This window comes from Pan paniscus, chromosome 21 (genome assembly GCF_029289425.2).
Source record: "Pan paniscus chromosome 21, NHGRI_mPanPan1-v2.0_pri, whole genome shotgun sequence".
NCBI classification, from domain to species: Eukaryota; Metazoa; Chordata; class Mammalia; order Primates; family Hominidae; genus Pan; species Pan paniscus.
The window spans coordinates 2,784,129-2,804,005 of record NC_073270.2 but is presented as its reverse complement, the minus strand read 5'-3'; the positions used below and the strand labels follow the sequence as shown (position 1 = coordinate 2,804,005).

At 43.7% G+C, this 19,877-nt stretch overlaps 1 protein-coding gene across 16 annotated transcripts in view; it reads left to right on the top strand.

The window, feature by feature from the left end:
- LOC100991082 (signal-regulatory protein gamma) overlaps positions 1–19,877 on the top strand; it is a 218,638-nt gene that overhangs the window by 85,712 nt on the left and 113,049 nt on the right. For 10 of the 16 annotated variants that reach the window (XM_055104664.2, XM_055104658.1, XM_055104659.1 and 7 more), the window contains one exon: positions 1,161–1,270. In XM_055104664.2, the coding sequence (XP_054960639.1) occupies positions 1,240–1,270 (31 nt within the window). In that variant the 5' untranslated portion in view covers positions 1,161–1,239. Of the gene's footprint in view, positions 1–568; positions 724–1,160; positions 1,271–1,709; positions 1,831–8,277; positions 8,391–19,877 lie in introns of those variants that run through there. The other 6 variants (XM_055104656.2, XM_063600969.1, XM_063600966.1 and 3 more) reach the window with 6 other exon arrangements.

The window sequence follows — 19,877 nt, the reverse complement described above, 5'->3', positions numbered from 1 at the left end:
AGTATTATCCAAACCATTTTACAGATGGGGAAATTGAGGCTCAATCAGAGAAATGATTTGCCTTTCTCAAGGTCACCCAGCTAGTAAGTGTCAGAGCTGGGATTTAAACCTAGGTCTCCAGAGTTCACTTGTCATGCAAAAGGGACCCTTAATGCTTGCTAGCTCTGCCCACCCAAAGGCAATAGCTAGAAGGTCCAGAAGGTCCAGTCACAATCTATGCATTTCCCCATCAAGGTCAGGGGTGTCAGGACCAATGTGAAACTCACGCTTAATTCACAACTCCCAGCTTTGTCCATTTAAATGAAAACTTTCATGTTATTTTAACCAAAATCCCCTGTCGACTTCAATGAAAGCTTTGAATCCATGAGGAAGGTCAGAAAGGGTTTTTTGGAGGTAGCACAGGCGCCCAGTGGAAATCATATTAGCATATTCATTATCATCAGGGCCCTTTGAATGTGTTTTTGAGCTGTTCCCTTCAAGTGACTGGAGACAATGGCTCCTTTCTGTTCACAAATTCCTGGGCTTGAAGTGGGCTGTGGCCAGCTCCTGTGTGCTTCTCTGCACTTTCCAAATGGTCACAGGGAACCCGTGTTGCATAAGGTAACAGGGAGGATGCCATCCACCAGGAGTGGTGGTGGTGAATGAGGCTCTTTGTCTGGGTTTGGAAGAAATATCTCCTCAAGTCACTTAGGCAGCTATGGTGGACCCCAAAGATGGGCTCAGGTAACAAAATATGTTGTTAAACTGTCTTCTAAGGAGGCTGGACCCTACTAACAGGAGATCCCTGAGTGTGGCAGAGTCAGGGCTGGGTCTGGGGTAACAAGGTAGTTGCTCAACTCTAGAAAGTGCCAGGATCACCCAGGGAGCATTTAGCAACCATCAGTGCCCAGCACCACCTCACCAGGCCATCTGGACCCAAATCTTGGCGAGTGGGGGAATAAACAGGCATCAAAGGTTTGTAAGTGTCCCCAGATGCAGACAGGCAGCTAGTAAGCAGAGCAGAATGGCTCTCTCCTCGAATCAGAGGGGAGGAGAAAAGAGAGGTTGTGGGTGGGGTATGGTGGGGAGGGAGGGCTACAGGAGATCCTCTGGGCATGTGTCGGGAAAAGAGAACTTCAGGGGAAAAACACTCTTTTTTTTCTCTCTCTCTCTCTCTAAAGAAAATTCTCAAACTACAGGAAGTGGAGAGAACAGTACAGTGACCCTACACGCTTGTTACCAGCCTCACCTGTCACCCACATGGAGTCCTTCCCATTCGTGGGGTTTCCAGGTATGTGCCTGTCCCAGGGAGGCCATGTGCCCCTGCTGCCCCAGAACCTTCCTTCTGTAAAGCCCACGCCGCTCCTCAGTGATTCTGACAGTAGATCCTTGGTGGGAACACAGAGCTCCAGCTCTCAGCCCGGGACAAGCTTTGACAGGAGAGCCAGCTACTGGGACACAAGTCCTTTTGTGTGAAGGGAAAAAAAAAATAGTTCTAATTAAAAAGAAATCCCCACCTATTTGGACTAATTCCTGCATGACTAGCTTCTCCTTAGTTCTCCTGTTTTCGGACAGGGCCTGAGGCCGATTTCCCCTGAATAGGATCAAAGAAGTGAGGGGACTAGCCTAGGGCCTGGAACACCCAGAGGGTGGCTGCCGGGGGTGTGAGAACTGGGTAGGGGCGTCTCCAGGAAGTCCTCTTATGTGTGCTTCTTTGTTCATTTGACGAGGATTTGCTGAGCACCTACTATGCACCAGACGTTGTGTTCTAGGCAAGGGGGATACACCTGATGGAAGAAGGTGCTTCCCTAGACGTAGCTAACATCCCAGTGTGGGACATGACAAGAAACAGTAAGTAAAATCTACCGCATGTCAATAGATGGTGTTAAATGCTACAGAGAAAGTTAAAGCAGGGAAGGAGACGGGGGAGGGACTGCTGGAGTGGGTGGTAATTTTTAATGAGGTACCCAGGGAAGGCATCTCTGCAGACCCACACAAGTGAGATAGGGAGCCGTGCTGGAGGGGCACCCCAGGCAGAGGGCACAGCAGATGCAAAGGCCCACGGGTGGGAGTTCTCCTTCCAGGAGCGGTGAGCACCTTGAGTGGTTGGAATAGAGGAAGGGCTGGGGAGAGTGCTGGGAGGTGAGGTCAGGGAGGCAGGTCTGTAGGGGAAACTGAGGAGGTCAGACTGTGTGACTTAGGAGGCCTTTGTTTTTCCTCTGAGTGAGAAGGGCAGTGATGGGTGGGTTTTGAGCAAGAGGACTGCAAGCTCCAGCCTAGGTTTTAACAGGACATCTCTGGCTGCTGAGTTCAGAACAAGTTGTAGAAGGCAGGCCAGAGGCAAGAGGAGGCTGTTGTGTCACCCCAGGTGACAGACGATAGTGGGTCAGACTAGGGTGATCATGGAGGGCATGGATACGTTTGGAAGGAAGAGCCAATAGAATTTGTGGACTGCAAGAATGTTGGAATAAGACTCAGGACAGCCAGGGCTGACTCCAAGGTATTTGACCTAAGCAGCTCGAATTATAGAGTTGGCATTTCCTGATATGAAAATCCTGCAGAAGGGGTGGGTTTTGGAGGCACAATCAGGAGTTCCATTTTGGACAGGTGAGATTTGACATGCCTGTGTAACACAGGTGGAGCTGTGGAGTTAGTAGCTGGGCATGAGGCTGGAGTGCAGGGGAGACGCCTGGCCCGGAGTCACCCCAGATGGTGAGTGAGATCACTTAGGGTATGATTGTAGATGGTGAGATATGGACTAAGGTTCTGATATAACAGGAACTGGGCCAGGCCATGTCTTCTGGGCCTCGTCACCTGGGGTTGATGGAGGGATGTCCTGATCCTACCTCCCTCTCCATTCACCACTTCCAAATCTTAGCATTTACCCTAAAGATAAATGGGAGAGCTGAGCTAGCCTAATTTTGGTTGAAAAGAGCAGAGCCTCTCTCCTAACTTGAGCCATGGGGGTTGTTGTAAAGCTACATGCAGGGACTGGAAGGCAGGAATTTTGACCGCACATCACAGGATACAATTTAGCCACTGGAACATCATTCAGGACCCAGTGCTCTGGGACTGAGTCAGTTCATAGTCATCTCAGGAGCAGACGTTTGTCAAATTTCTCCTCCCCCTTATCTGTCTTGGAATTTTGGCTTACTCATTGCCCCTGTGCCTTCACATTTGTTTGAATTATGTCATCTTTTAGGGTCTTTCAGCTTGTAGGCATTATCCCAACTCTTTGTGGTCCAATTCAAACTGGCAGCCACCATCACTGCTGATGAGTTTAGTTAATTGGGCTCAGCCCTGCTGGGTGGAGCTTCTGTCCCAGGCTGTATCACAGGCTGCTCAGTCTATATTTTGGCAGTCTTTGGGTCAGGTGGCTCTTCCTGCCCCCACCAGGTGTTGTGGAAGTGTGGAGATATTGGGTACAGAATTCAAGGTCAATAATAGTAATGTCAACAGTAATAGTAACAGCATGGCTATTGATTAAGGAAGACTGCATCAGACAGACTGGGTTCCGGTTCAAGCCCAGCTTCTACCACTTACTATGACCTTGGGCAGCTTGTTCAGCCTACCTGCATCCCCATCTCTACATCTACAAGTGGGAAATAATAATGTTAACTACATCTTAGCATTGTGGTGAGGAGTATATAAACTAATCAAGAAGACTCTTATGGCATATAATTTAATCAGGGCTCAAAAAACACCAGTCACTCTTACCATGACTATTGGTTGAACAGTTCTTCTGTGCTAAATGAGGTGCTTTAAAGGTGCACATTCTCATTTGATTCCTTATAAAATCCCAATGAGATAGGTTCTTTTTTCAGCCCCAACTTATAGCTGTGAAACTGGAGGCAGAAGTGATATGACTTATCCAAAGGTCCTTCAGCTAGTACGAGATGAAGCTGGGACACTCAAACACAGGTTTATCTGGTTTCAGAACCGGTGGTCTCACTGTGTCCCCCCAGCAGGGCATCTATATGTAAATGCTCACCCTGGGCCACTTCCTCTGCAAGACTGTGGGCAGGAGCCCCCCCAAGAAGGTGCAGGGCACTCCCTGATCCCCCACAACCCCACTCACTACCCCAGATCTTTCTGCCTTCCAAAGAGATAATGCCTAGTCTTCTAAATACTACTCAGATCCAGTGGGATTGTGCCCCTCACCTGCTCTGGCCTGCAAAGGCCATTCCTATTCCTTGTCCTGTGTGGTCCTCAACATTTCAATTACTTAGCAAAGCAGGGATTATTTCCTCCCATTTGACAGATGCAGAAACTGAAATTCACCGAAAGGATGGAACCGTATTCTCCCCAGTCCTTACAAGGAGCATTTGGAGAAAGGCAAAACTGAACTTGAGGGGAACAGGGAGTCACTGCATGTCCTCGAACAGGGGTGAGGCAAAGGCAAGAAACACTGGGGTCAGAACAGAGAAGCTTGGAGCTGGAGCAGAAAGGTGCCTCATTTAACTGGGCCTGTGCCCTGCTTAGCAATGTAGCCAGTTCTGCAAAGTCTCCTCCAGACTTGGGGTTCAGTTAGGGTGTAAAGGAAATAGAATGATATGAATTCCTGGTGCCAGTTTGATTTCATGAAATATGCCAGCATGGCCCTGGGGCTTGATGCAGTCTTCCCTACGGAAGGATCACAGCGGGAAGGGAGCATCTGCAGGCTCTTGGCTCACATTTGTCGCCTGTAACCTTCACACACCAGGCACAAGTCTTGCCCATGCTCCGGGGCTGTCATCCATAAACAGTCCCTGAGCTTCACATGTGTGGGTTTCACAGCACAGCTCTGGAATCTGACAGTCGAGGGTTTGAATCTCAGCCTTGCACCTACTCTCTGTGTGGCCCGGAGCAAGTCATTTAACCTCTCTGGGTTTCTGCTTCCTCGTCTGTGATCCTCACTCAGTGGGATACTGTGGAGATCAAGTGAGATCAAGTGAGATATGTTCATTTAGTGCTTGGCACAGTGCCTGGTGTGTGGCAACCCCCATTACTGTTTCACACAACACAAAATAATTTGGACACTTGCTGTTGGCATAGGAATGATTAAAAGATATACGGTATAGGAACATAACAAATAATAAAAAAGGAAAGATTATTTTGATGACAGAGTGGATGATGTATTAGGAAGGAGAAGACTGGTATGGAAACATCTCTGCTAGGAACAGTGTTTGGCTGTTGGTAGCAAAAACAACAACAACAACAACAACAACAAAACACCTAACCATGGAATAGATTTTAGTTGGTCCTCAATACCCATGCTCCCCTTCTTCCTTAGTCAACAAAATCCCTAATTTTCATCAGAATACATGGCATGCCTCCTGCAATAAAGATTACAGTTTCCAGTTTCCCTTCCATATCCTAGGTATGCCCATGTAAGTTCTGGCCAATGGAAAATGTTGTGTGTGACTTCTAGAAAATGTCTTAAAAGGGAAGGTAAACACCTTCCTCCACCAGTCCTCCACACTTTCTGGAATTTGAGACATGATGACTACATCTCAAGCAGCTCGGACCATGTGATAAGTTAAAGATGGCTGTGGATTCTTTGATCCTCCTCCCTTTGAGAGGAGGAGTCAATTTCCCCTGTACTTAAATCTGGGCTGACCTGTGACTTCTTTGACCAATAGAGTATGGTGGAAATGATGTCACGCCCACTCCAGGCCTAACCTCTAGGAGGACTGGCAGTTTCCGCTATGGCCTCTGGGAGACATGAGCTACCATGAAAAAGGTCAAACTACTCTGCTGGAGACACCCACCTGGAGAAGCCCTGGGATTCCATGGAGAGGCAGACGGACCCAGCCGAGCTCAGTGTTCCAGCCATCCCCAAGAAAGCACCAGGAACCTGAGTGAAACCATCTCGATCCTCCAGCATAGCACAATCAGCAGCTGAAGATCACTGAGTGACTCTAGTCGGCGCTCCATGGATCACTGAAGGATCACCCAGCTGAGCCCTGCGCAAATTTCTGACTCACAAAACTGTAGACAATACAATGGTTGTTGTTTGGGGGCAGTTTGTTATGCTGTAGCAATAAATAGCCAGAAGACACCAACAGGCAGAAGTTGTTTGCTGAAAATAATGCAAAAATTATATCAGCCCTTGCCCAGCTACCTCCGGATTTCTTGCTACATGAAAAAAAAAAAAATCCCTATTTGTTTAAGCCTCGTTGACACCTTGGGCTATTGCTCAGTCCTCAGTTTTCCATTTGTTAAATGGAGCATTAGCTCCTGTCTTATTACTTCCCAAAGGTGCCTGAGAGGGTAGAGTAAGAATGAAGAAGAGAAGGCCTTTTTCATGTAATATAAACAGTGCTTATGTTCCCAAAGATCAGTGAGTGACATGCTCAAACAGTTATAATATATTTAATGTGGTCATAATGGGAGTGAACTTGTCATGAACCAATTGCAATGGATTTTGGAATCAGACACGTTAGGGCTTGAGGCTCTCAGCTCTGCTAGACAAACTTCTAACTTGACAAATAGGCCAGTCATTAAATCTCTCCAAGCCTTAGTTTCCTCATCAATAAAGTACAGACGATGTGCTTTCCCTCCATTGAGTCTGTGTGAGGATTAAATTAAATGAGATTCATCCATCTATTTGATAAATATTGAATATCTCCTAGGGTCTAGGCCAAACACACTCTTGATATTGGTGGAGGCTGGTGTCCACTCACCCTTAAATCTAAATATTTAAAAATTATAAATCAGACCAATACCTTCTCTTAAATGTTCTGTCCTTCTCCTCAGTAAGTATAACTTCTCAGCAGCCCGAAAGGCCAGGATTGATTTGGATTTCTTAGATACTCGCACTGAAATGTGGCGGTGCTGGGGAGAGCCAGCCCCATTCCCTGGTCGCTCATTTCCCAGCCTATAAACTGCCACCTTCCCTTCTCATCCCCAGCTCCATCCTGTACCGTGCACACCTCACCTGCATGTGTGTAGACATCCCAGGCTGCAGGTCCAATCTCCATCCACACCCCATCCTCTGCAGTGCCCCTTGGCTACACCCTGGGCTTAGTGTTCTGCCTCCAGACAACAGACCAGGAAGAGGCCTGGCAGCAGGCTTGGGACTTTTAGGTAGGGAGCTCAGGAATCCTAGGAATCTGTAGTATTCTAGACAAGGAGCAAAGACTTGGATGGGTATATCCCCTTGGCACTGCAGACTCTCTAGCTTGTGGGGATGTATGCAGCTGGAGGCTGGCCAGGGCAGAGCCCTGCTTGCCTGGGTCCAAGGATGGGCTAGGCAGCCTGTGCTAGGTGCTGCAGGTACATGAGTAGATGAAGCAGATACCACCCCTGCTTCTCCTACTCAAAGGTGAAGACACATCCCTGAAGTCAGGGCCTCAGTCTTAGCCCTATCTATAAGATGAGGGCTTACCTGATCTGACATCAGGTAATGTTGGAGACTTGGTGTACGTCCTCAGGAATCTCCTAGAAGCCAGGAGGTCAGATGAGGAGGGGCAAGCTTAAGGCCTGAGCAATCAACTTCCTCCTTGAACCTAAGGCTGGCAAGGCAGGAAGGGCACCCACCCTCTAGTCCAAGTCCATCCACGCAACTCCTTCAGTGGCCATAACAACACAACTTCCCATCACACCTAGAATAAAAGTCCAGCTCCTTGCCGAGACCTGCAAAGCCTGCTACCCCCAGCTGCTGACCATCTCCAGTCTCCTTACTACAGCTCACTGAGTTCCATCCTTATGTTCATGAAACCCCACATCTACTCTCCCACCTCAAGGCCTTTGCCCTTGCTGTTTTCTCTGCTGGACACGCCCAGCTCTTTGCATGGCTAGTTCCTCTCATTGTGCAGGCCTCAGCTTACTCCCTTGCACAGAGATGTCCATTGACATCCTTTTAGGAGCAGCTCCTGTCTAGCCCCAGCTCTCTCTTGGGCGTGTCACCACTTTACGTCCTTCCTAGTACAGCCAAAACTGGTGTAATGGAGTGTGCAAAAGCTTCCACTTGGGGCTGGACTGGCTGGGTCGAAACCCAGGCTGGGCCCAATATTCTCAAGTGCCGAGCCTACCTACTGCGCACTTGAGGCTATTGTTCAACCTGGTTCCCCACATATGGTGCAACCTGTTTCTCCACATATTGTTCAACTTCCTATTTCCCTTCAATAGATCATTCAACCTGCATTTTCCTATCTGTACAAGGGAGTGAGGATTACATGACCTAATGTGCATATAGCATAGAGCAGAGCCTGGCACAAGCGCTGCATTGGTGTTTGCTACGATATTAACACTTGTTGCTATTTGAAATTATTTTGTCTGTATGCTTCTTGTTTATTTCCCTCTTCTCTCTGACAGGCAAACTCCCCACAACAGCCTCCTCAACGCTGCCTCCCACAGTGCTTGGACAAAATAATTACAGCAAGATGCGGGCACTGAGCTGACTCCTTATATAGGACATCCCAGTGCAGGTAGAGAAACTGAGGGACAGTTGGAGGTTCCTTGCCCTTGGTGATGCGGTGTGAAGGCCTGCGGGCACCAGCCCGGCCGCCTGCGCCGCTTCTCGCGGACCCCAAGGGAGCTGCGCTTCTCGTGCCGCTCCTGCGGGTTTCCGCGGCGCCGGCGTTTTTGTTCCCGGCGCGTTTAAGTCGTTGAGGCCGAATCAAGCGAAGGCGGAAAAGCGGCGCGCAGCCCGCGTCAGCTGCAGTTCCGTCCCCCTGGTTCCCGGTGCGCTAACAAAGGCATTTGCATGAAAACAGGAACCCCGTTTGCAGAAAGGACTCGCTGGCGGGGTGCCTCGTGCGCTCCAGTGCCCTACCGCTGCGCCCCGCTCCCCAGGTGGGGAAGAAGCGGGGTGCGGGGACTGGCCCTAAACACGGCTCGGCCGGCGGGGACCGGCACGCTGCGGCCCGGGCGACCCCCTTCTCTGCCCCTTTCCCAGGCCGGCGGAAACGGCCGTCTCGGGCGTGGGCGCGCTTCTGCAGACTCCTCGGGACCTTTTACCCAGGCGTGCGGCCCGGGCGCCCGGGGCCTCGGGGAGCCGCGCCTGCGTGCGGAGCGGAAGGAGCGGCGTCAGTGGCTACTCCAGGTCTGGGGCGCAGCCTGCAGGCTCGCCCTGCACCGCTCGGCCTCGGTGTCTTCGCCTGTGCGACAGGGGCGCAAGCATGTCCCAACGCCTATCTGCAGGGGGAAGCGGGCTTCCCAGAGGCGTGCCGGCGCGTGGCTCGCAGAGGGGCTCAGGGAATATCTGCTCCGTCGGCCCTTTCCAGAGCTTTTCCTTAGCTGCTTCTCCTTTGAAATCCGCCTTTTTCCCAGCAGCCCTTGGAGGCAGGATAAATTAAGTGGTAAAAGCAGAGGATTAGGGACCGGGAACCCTGGATTCAAATCCTGCCCGCCGCTGACCGGCTTTGTAACCATGAGCAGGTTACTCCGCCTCTGGAGGCCTCAGCTTCCTCATCTGTAAAATGGGGCCTGACACAGTCCAGAAAGTGCTTAGTTCCGCAGTGTCACACATCAAGTGCTTAATTCATTCTTAAAATTATCACTTCCGGCTGTGGGACAGGCGCAGGGTGGAAAGGGGTTTTCTTAAGGTCACAGGCGGGGTCAAAGGCAAACCCTCCGGGTCTTCGCAAGTAAGACTTGCGAAGCAGCAAGTTCCCCAAAGGGTTTTATCCAGCCGGGTAAGGAGCGCCGGGGCATCTCCCCCTCTCTCCGCGAAGACGCACAAGCAATGGCTGGCGAACCTACTGCCTGGAATGGGGTTCTTGGGTCGAGACCTTTAAAAAAATAAAGAAGAGGAAGAAGAAAGAAAGAAAACAAACAAACATGCACACAAAAACGGAATGCCAGAGCCTCTGATCTAGGAGCCAGCTTGCTATTCAGGGCCGACCACCGTCTCGCCGCAATTCCTCCCCGGGAAGGAAGCCTGGCGCAACTCACAAACAAGCGTTTACCAGAGAAACCAGCTTCGCTCTGCGCAGGTGGGGGCTGTGGGGGAGAGAGGAGAGAAAATAGGAATTGTTCCCTGACTGCTGTTTTTTGGTCCCGGTGGATCTTGGGAGTCTTGGAAAGAGAATAATAAGGCTCTCTGAATTTGAAAGGCATAGGAGTTTTTACATTCTGGTTTTATTTGTTTTTGAATAGATAACACATTTACACGATTCAAAAGATAAAAAAGAGGATAGCGTGAAAAGGAAGTCTGGCTTCCACTCTTGTTCCCCAGGCACCCAGTTCCCCTTCCTAGAGACAGCCATTGTTACATGTTTCTGTGTACCCACCCGGAGATAGTCCATGCAAATGCAAGTATTTTACAGGATCAATAGTAGCTTGCTCTGTATACTCTTCTGCCTCTTGCTGCTTTGCTTAAAAATGCATCATGGAGTTTGTTCCATGTTGATTCACATAGGGCTGCCTCATTCTTTTGGACAGCTGCATAATATTCCATTGTTTGGCTCTCCTGTAATTATTTGATCAGTGTTCTATTGATGAGCCTTGAGGCTGCTCCTAATCTTCTGTAATCACAGTGTGTTACAACAAATAACCACCTACATGCATTGTTATGCCTAGGTGCCAGTGAGGCACATAGCTATTGCGGTATAACAAACCACTCCAAAATTCAGTGGCTTTAAATAGAAAGCTTTTGGTATTGCTCATGTGGGTCAGCTGGGTAGCACTGCTGATCTGGGCCAAGCTCAGCTAACTTTGCATTTGCTCCTTGTGTCTGGGATCAGAAAGGGTGGGTCAGCTGGGGCCGGTTTATTTAGGATGGTCTAAATCACATGTCTGGTAGTTGACTGGCTATCAGCTAGGGTTAGAGGGGTGTTCAGGCTATGTGTCCGTCAACATCTGGTAACATGCAGTGCCTCCTGAGACTGTATAACTGGTGTGAATTTACATCCATTACATTCTGTTGGTGCAAACATGTCACAAGCCAGCCCAGATTCAAGAGGTGGGGAAATAGAAATCACTTCTCCCAGGGAGGAGCAGCAAAGTCACATTGCAGAGTATGATGCAAGGGCCCTGACGTATTGTGGCCATTTAAAAATATATTTATAATGTTATAGTTAGCATTATGGTGATAACATTACCTTTGGATATAAACATTACCTTTGCCATTACCTGACAGACGTTACCTCAAGCCTCAAGGCTCATCAACGGAAGACTGATCAAATAATTAACAACAATAATAATTAACAACAACAATAATTTCAACAGAAGACTGATCAAATAATTAACTAGGCGATCAGGGTTGACATTAATTGATATTGATATTGATAGCATATTCTCTTGATATAACTTTTTGAGAATGACACTGTACCTCTGTGGTTTTCCTCCCCCAAACCAGTCTAATAATAACCCCAGTCTAATAATGAGAATAGCCTCACAGAATAGCCGCTATGCACAGCCTCCACTTAAGGGATGGGGAGTTAGGCTTCACTTCCTTGAGGGGGCAGTATTTAATAAGTTATTTGGAATTCTTCTGCTATTTGTTTATTCAGTCATTTATTCTATCCATGTGCACTCATGGATATTTATTTTGTACTTTTCATTATAATCCAATACTATGTTATTTATATTGTTGCTTAAATTGTTCCAGTTTTGGCGCCTGGGAGCTCTCTCTATTGGCTCCTGTTTCCCTTTGCCATAATTTTTTCTTATGTTTTTGAGCCCTTCCTTACTTTCTGGCACTAAAGCTGCTCCAGACTCATCTTGCATATTTTCTTCCCAGCCCTAGAATCAGCCGTTTCTCCAGGGAGCCCGGTTCCTTTCACTGGAGAATGTTCTTAGAAACAGATCTGGATGGTGGGTTTGCATGTTGCTATTGGGGACCCACTACCAGGGGGCAGAGCTAGGAAATACATGTATGTATCCTAGCCCGTGTATTCACGTAACTGTAATGATTCTGTATCTATCATTAGTATCTATATTAAGTTAAACATGAGCTCATGCTACCGTCTCTGATTCTAACACATTCATACAATTCATTCTATCCTTCTCCCTTTGCTTATCTATAACCTCCCACTTCAGCAGTGAAAAACCTGGCTCCTACCATCTGCCATCCATTTACTTAATTGTTCAATGTTAGTACACATGTACCGGGGTTTCAGAATTGTCAAGCCATACCCCTGTGAGACACAGCTCTACCAACTGGAGGGCAGTGCTTATGGACAGCTCTTTTCATCTTGAGTCTTCTTGTTTCCAGTCATTTCCAAAGTTGTTTAGGTCAGCACCTCTAGTCTCCATGCCCTTCAATGAGATCCCTCATACGTTTGTAATACAATTAGATTCTTTTATCATCATCTGCATTTTATCCTGTGATTCCCCATCCTCCTAGTAGATTTTTAAAAATTGGCATACATTAAGGTTTACTTTTTTTTTTTTTTTTTTGAGATGTAGTTTCCCTCTTGTTGCAAGATCGTGCAATGGCGCAATCTTGGCTCACTGGAACCTCCGCCTCCCGTGTTCAAGCGATTCTCCTCCTCAGCCACCTGAGTAGCTGGGATTGCAGGCGTGCACCACCACACCCAGCTAATTTTGTATTTTTAGTAGAGATGGGGTTTCTCCATGTTGGTCAGGCTGCTCTCGAACTCCCGACCTCAGGTGATCCACTTGCCTCGGCCTCCCAAAGTGCTGGGATTACAGGTGTGAGCCACCGCGCCCGGCCAAGGTTTACTTTTTGTGCTGTAAAATTCTATGGTTTTGACAAATGCATAGTGACAAATGGATAGTGTAGGACCTCTTTATATGTTCTAGATATCAAGCCCTTAGCAGATATATCAATCACTACAGTACCACACAGAATAGTTTCATGGCTGTAAAATATCCACTGTGCTTCACTTAGCCACCTGTCTCCTTCTTCTCAGTCCTCTGGCAACCACTGATCTATTTCCCATCTCTATCATTTGCTTTTTTAAAGAAATCATATAAACGGAATTATCATATATATATATATACGTATATGTATATATATACACACACACACACACACACACATATATATATAAAACATTTGGAAACTGGCTTCTTTCATTTAGCAATATGCACTTAAGATTCATCCATATTGTTGTGTGAATTAACAGTTCCTTTTATCTCCAAATAATGTTCCATAGTATGACTGTTCCACTGTTTGTTTATCCATTCACCTATTAAAGGACATCTTAGTTGCATCTGGCTTTATTATGAATAAAGCTGCTATAAACATTGTGTGCAGGTTTTTGTGTAGACATAAGATTCCTTATCAGTTGAGTAAATACCTAGGGACATAATTTCTAGATTGTATGGTAAATCAATGTTTAACTTTATAAGAAACTGCCAAACTTCCAAACCGTACTTCCAAATTACCATTTTTCATTCCCACTAGCAATGAGTGACAGTTTCTGTTGCTCTGCATCTTCATCAGCACTGGTATTGCCAGTTGGTTGTAATTTAGCTATTTTTATAGGTGTGTAGTAGTTGTTTTAATTTCCATTTCTATAATGACGAATGATCATTTCTTCAAATACTTATTTGCCATTTGTATACATTCTTTGGTGAGATGTCTGTTCATATCTTGTGCCCATTTTTTAATGCAGATGTTTGCTTTCTTATTGTTGAGTTTTAGACATTGTTTGCATATTCTGGATATGATCTTTGGGATGGTTAATTTTATGTGTCAACTTCTCTGGGCTATCACAAGGGATGCCCAGATAGCTGGTAAAACTATTTCTTGGTGTGTCTGTGAGATTGTTTCCAGATGAGATTAGCATTTGAATCAGTACACTAGGTAAAGAACTTTGCCCTCAGCAATGTAGATGGACATTATCTAATCCATTGAGGGTCTGAATAGATCAGAAAGGCAGAGAGAGTGCAAATTCTCTCTTTCCTTGAGCTGAGCATCCTTCTTTTCTTCTTCGACATCAGAGTTCTCCTGGTTCTTAGGTCTTCAAACTCTGGGTCCTATAATAGCTGGTACCCTCCCCTCAGGCCCCTGGCCTTTGGAATTAAAAGTTCTGATTCTCTGAGAAGCCCTGACTAATACAATCTTTCATTAGCTATGTGATTTGCAAATATTTACTCCCATCCTGTGTCTTATCTTTTCATCCTTTTTTTTTTCTTTTTAGTGACAGGGTCTTGTTCTGTCACCCAGGCTGGAATGCAGTGGCATAATCATCGCTCACTGTAGCCTCAAACTCTTGGGCTCAAACAATCCTCCTACCACAGTCTCCTGAATAGGTGGGACTACAGGTATTCTACAATGCCCAGCTAATTTTTTTTTAGAGGTGGGGTCTTGCTATGTTGTCCAGGCTGGTCTTGAACACCTGAATTCAAGCAATCCTTCCACCTCAGCCTCCAAAAGCACTGGGATGATAGGCGTGAGGCACCACAGTCAATGCCTGGCTGCTCTTTTCATCCTCTTAACAGGCCTTTTTTTTTTCTTAAGATGGAGCCTCACTCTGTCACCTAGGCAATGGAGGGCAATGGTGGGATCTCAGCTCACTGCAGCCTCCACCTCCCGGGTGCAAGTGATTCTCCTGCCTCATCCTCCTAAGTAGCTGGGTCTACAGGCACGTGCTACCACGCCCAGCTAATTTTTGTATTTTTTTAGTAGAGTTGGGGTTTCACCATGTTAGCCAGGCTGGTCTCGAACTCCTGACCTCAAGTGATTATGTGCATGACTCAGCCTCCCAAAGTGCTGGGATTGCAGGCCTAAACCACCACACCTGGCCAACAGTGCCTTTTGTAGAGCTAAAGTTTAATAAAGTTCAACTGTCAATCTTTTAAAATTATGTTTTTGGTATTGTATCTAAAAACTTGTCACCACGCCCAAAGTCAAGTAGATTTCTCCTATGCTTTCTTCTAGCAGTTTTATTGTTTTGTGTTTTATGTTAAGTCTATGATCTATTTTGACTTCATATTAATTTTCATGTAAGCTGTAAGGCCTATGTTAAGGATTTTTTTCTTTGTCTATAAACATCTAACTGTTCCAGCATCTTTGTCAAAAATGAGTTGACTGTATTTGTGTGGATAGCTTTCTGGGCCTTCCATTCTGTTCCATTGATCTATGTGTCTGTATTTTTGACCACACTGTCTTTGATTACTGTAGTTTTATAGTAAGTCTTAAAATCGGGCAGTGTGAGTCCTCCAACTTGGTTGTTTTTCACAATATTGTTGGCTGTTCTGTACTTTGCCATCCCATGTAAAAAAAAAATTTTTTTTTTTTTTTTTTTTTTTAAGACAGAGTCTCGCTCTGTTGCCCAGGCTGGAGTGTGGTGGCACGATCTCTGCTCACTTCAACCTCCACCTCCAGGCTTCAAATGATTCTCGTGAGTCAGCTTGCAAAGTAGCTGGAATTACAAGCGTGTACCACCATGCCTGGCTAATTTTTGGATATTTTTCATAGAGATGGGGTTTTGCCATGTTGGCCAGGCTATTTAGTTGTTTGAGTTTCTTATACGTTTTGAATATTAACCCCTTATGAGATGTATGGTTTATAAATGCAGGATGTTCTTCCATTCCATAGTTGTCTCTTCATTCTCTCCATGATTTAGATCTTTGATTTCTTTTGTTTTTGTTTTTTAGTTCTCTGCATACAGATGCTGTATATATTTTGTTTGATTTGTATCTCAGTAGTTCATCTTGGGGGATGCTATTTCAAAAGGTATTTAGTTTATTAAATTTACAATTCTATTTGTTTATTACTGGCATATAAGAAGGTAATTGACTTTTGTATATTAATCTTGTGTCCTATGACCTTGCTAAATTCTCTTATTTGTTCCAGAAGTTTTTCTTTTGTTTGTTTGGTAGATATTTTGGGATTTTCTATGTAGACAACCACATCATACATGAATAAAGACAGTTTTGTTCCTTCCTTTTCAAACTGTATACTATTTATTTCATTTCCTAGCAGTACCTAGGACTTCCAGTATGATGGTGAAGAGAAATGATGTGGGAGGGCATCCTTATCTTTTTCTCAATTTTATTAGGAAAACATTCATTCATTTACATTAAATATGATGCTGCATATTGGTTTCTTGTATATATCCTTATTAGGTTAAGAAATTTCCCTTATATTCTTAATATTTTTGGAGTTTTAAAATCTTGAATGAGCAATGCACTTTGTCAAATGCTTTTTGTGTATATATTGATGCGATCATATGCTTTTCTTAGTCTATTAATTTGATGTATTACACATTGATTGATTTATAAATATTGATCTGGCCTTCTCTTCCTGGAATGAACCTCATTTAATTGTGATATATTATTATCCTTCTTAAATATTGCTGGATTCAATTTGTTGATACTTTATTAAGGATTTTTACAGTTATGTTTATGAGAGATATTTGTAGCTCTTTTTTCTTTTAATGTCTTTATCTGATTTTGGCATTAGAGTAATTCTAACCTCATAAAATGAGTTGGGAAGTGTTCCTTTCTCTTTTGTCTTCTGGAAGATATTATATAAAATTGGTATTACTTCTTCCTTAAATGTTTGGCAGATTTCATCAATGAAATCGTATTGTTCTGTTATTTCCTTTTATAGATGGATTTTAACTACCAAATGAATTGGTTTAATAGGCATAGAACAATCTAAGTTATCTCTGGTTCTCCTTAAGTTTTGGTAGTTTGTGTCTTTCAAGGAATTGGCTAATTTGATCTAAATTATCAAATTTATGGGAATAGGGTTGTCCATAGTATCAACTCATCATCGTTTCAGTTTCTGTGGGATCAATGGTAATGACCCCTCTTTTTTTCTCAGTGTTAGTAATTTGTGTCTTCTCACTTGCTTTTCCTTCGTTAGCGTGGCTAGGGGCTTATCAATTTTATTAATATTTATAAAGAACTAGCTTTCGGCTTTTATTGATTTTCTCTATTGTTTTTCTGTTTTTAATATCACTGATTTCTGCTCTAATTTTTATTATTTTCTTTCTCCTATTGTCTCAATTTTAACTTTCCGTTCTTTATTTAGTTTACTAAGGTAGAAGTTTAGGCTACTGATTCTGGAATTTCTTCTTTTCTAACACACATTGGATGCTATAAATTTCCTTTTATGCACTACATTAGCTAAATAACACAAAGTTTTCTAATTTTTATTTTCATTTAGTTCAAAATATTTTCTAATTTCTCTTGAGACTTCTTTTTTGAACCATGGTTTATTTAACGGTGTACTGTTTAATTTCCTACTATAGTCAGCTTTCTGTTTTTGATTTCTAGTTTAATTCCTTTGTGATCTAAGAACGTAATTTGTATGATTTCTATTCTTTTTAATTTGTGAAGGTGTGTTTGATGGTCCTGAATGTGGTCTGTCTTGGTGAACATTCCATGAGTGTTTGAGAAGAATGTGCATTCCGCTGTTATTGGATGAAATACTCTATAAATGTTAATTAGATCAAGTTAATTAATAGTGCTGTGCAGGTCATCTGTATCCTTACTGATTTCCTGCCTGTTTGATCTATTAATTACTGAAAGAGGGGTATTGAAGTCTCCACCTGTAATTGTGGATTTGCCTATTTCTCTTTTCAGTTCTGTCTATTTCATGTCATGAATTTTGACACTTGTTGTTAGGAGCTTAAGATGATTATGACTACTTGGATAATTGACTCCTTTATAATTATAGAATGACCCTCATTAGTTCTGATACTCTTTCTTATTCTAAAGTCCGCTTTGTCTAAAATGAATATATTAATAGCTACTCCAGTATCCTTTTGATTAGTGTGAGTATACTATTCCCTTACTTAAAAAATTGAGATATAGTTCACATACCATAAAATTCACCCTTTCCAAGTGTACAGTTCTGTGCTGATTAGTGTATTCACAAAGATGTGAAATTATCGCTGGGCACAGCGGCTTATGCCTGTAATCCCAGAACTTTGGGAGGCCAAGGCAGGTGGATCACTTGAGGTCTGACCAACATGGTGAAACCCTGTCTCTACTAAAAATACAAAAATTAGCCAGGCTTGGTGGTGGGTGCCTGTAGTCCCAGCTACTCAGGAGGCTGAGGCAAGAGAATCAATTGCTTGAACCCAGGAGGCAGAGGTTGCAGTGAGCTGAGATCATGCCACTGCACTTCAGCCTGGGCAACAGAGCAAGACTCCATCTCAAAAAAGAAAAAAAAAAGATGTGAAATTATCAACAAGAATTCCAGAAACATATAATTACCCTACAAAGAAATGCATACCCATTAGCAATTACTTCCCATTCCCCCTCCCTGGAGAACCTGGCAACCACCAATCTACTTTATGTCTCTATGAATTTTCCTGTTCTGGACATTTCATATAAATGGAATCATATAATGTGATTCTATATTGTGTCTGGCTTTTTTCACTTGGTATAATGATTTCAGAGTTCATCCATGTTCATCCAAGCAATCCTCCTGCCCCAGCCTCCTCTGTAGCTGGGACCATAGGTGCGTGCTACTGTGGCCATGTATCACTACTTCATTCCTTTTTATGACTGGATAATATTCCATTGTATGATGTCATATTTTATTGCATCATCCCATTTTTTTTATCAGTTGATGGACATTAGGGTTATTTTCATCTTTTGGCTCTGATGAACAAAGCTGCTATGAACATTGATGTATGAGTTTTTGCGTGGATATATGTTTTCAAATCCCTTAGGTAAATACCTAGAAGTGGAATTGTTGAGTCATATGGTAACTGTATATTTAGCATATCAAATAATCACCAAACTGTTTAACAAAGCAGATGCACAAAGCGGATTTCATATAAGTGGACTTATACACGTTTTGTCCTTTTGTATCAGCCTTATTTCACTTAACATAATAATGTTTACGAGATTGATCCTTTTGCAGCATCTATCAGAACTTTATTCTTTTCTATGGCTGAATAATATTCTATGATATGTATATACCACATTTTGTTGAGTAATTTTTCTGTTGATGGACACTTGATTTTTCACGACAGCCAAAACATCTTTTGGCTATTGTGAAGAATGTTGCAATGAACATTGGCATGCAAGCATCATAGTCCCTGTTTTCAATTCTTTGCACTGTAAAGCTAGGAGTGGAATTGCTGGATCATATGCAATTCTATGTTTAGCTTTTTGAGAAACTGGAAAACTTTTCTACAGTGGCCGCACCCTTTTACTTTCTCACTATCAGTGAACAAGGGTTCCAATCTCTCCACATCATTGCCAACACTTGTTTCTTTTTTTTTTTTAGTTGTTATTTGTAAATAGCCATCCTCTTAGGTATGAAGTGGTTTTGATTTTGTGTTTCCTAAATTACTAATGACGTTGAGCATATTTTCTTGTGCTTATTGGACATTTGTGTATCTTCTCCGGGAAAATGCTAATTGGGTTGTTTGTCTCTTTAATTGTTGAGTTGTAGGAGCTCTTAATATATTCTAATAATTATATTATTAGATATATAATTTGCAAGTATTTTCTCCCATTGCATAGGTTGTCTTTTCACTCTCTTGATGATAACATTGGATGCACAAAAGTTTTTAATTTTAATTAATTTATTTTTTCTTTTATTGCTCATGCTTTTGCAACTGCTGCCAAATCCAAGGTTGTGAAGGTTTACAACTATGCTTTCTTCTAATAATTTTATGATTTTAGCTTTTACATTCAGGCTCTGATGGATTTTGGGTCAATTTTTACATATGGAGTGATGTAGGAATCCAACTTCATTTCTTTTGTTCATGGACATCCTGTTGTCTCAGCACAACCTGTTGAAGAGGCTATTCTTTCCACACTGACTGGACTTAACACCCTGGCCCTATACTTTATGGGGTTATTTCTGGACTTTCAATTCTATTGCACTGGTCTATATGTCTATATATTGGTTTATATAACCTTATGTCATTATCATACTGTGTTAATTACTATAGCTTTATCCTAAGTTTTGAAATTGAGAGTGTGAGTCCTCCTACTTTGTACTTCTTTCTACATGTCTCCATATAAGAGGGAGACAGAGGGAGATTTGATACACAGAAGAGGAGGAGGTGACATGACCAGAC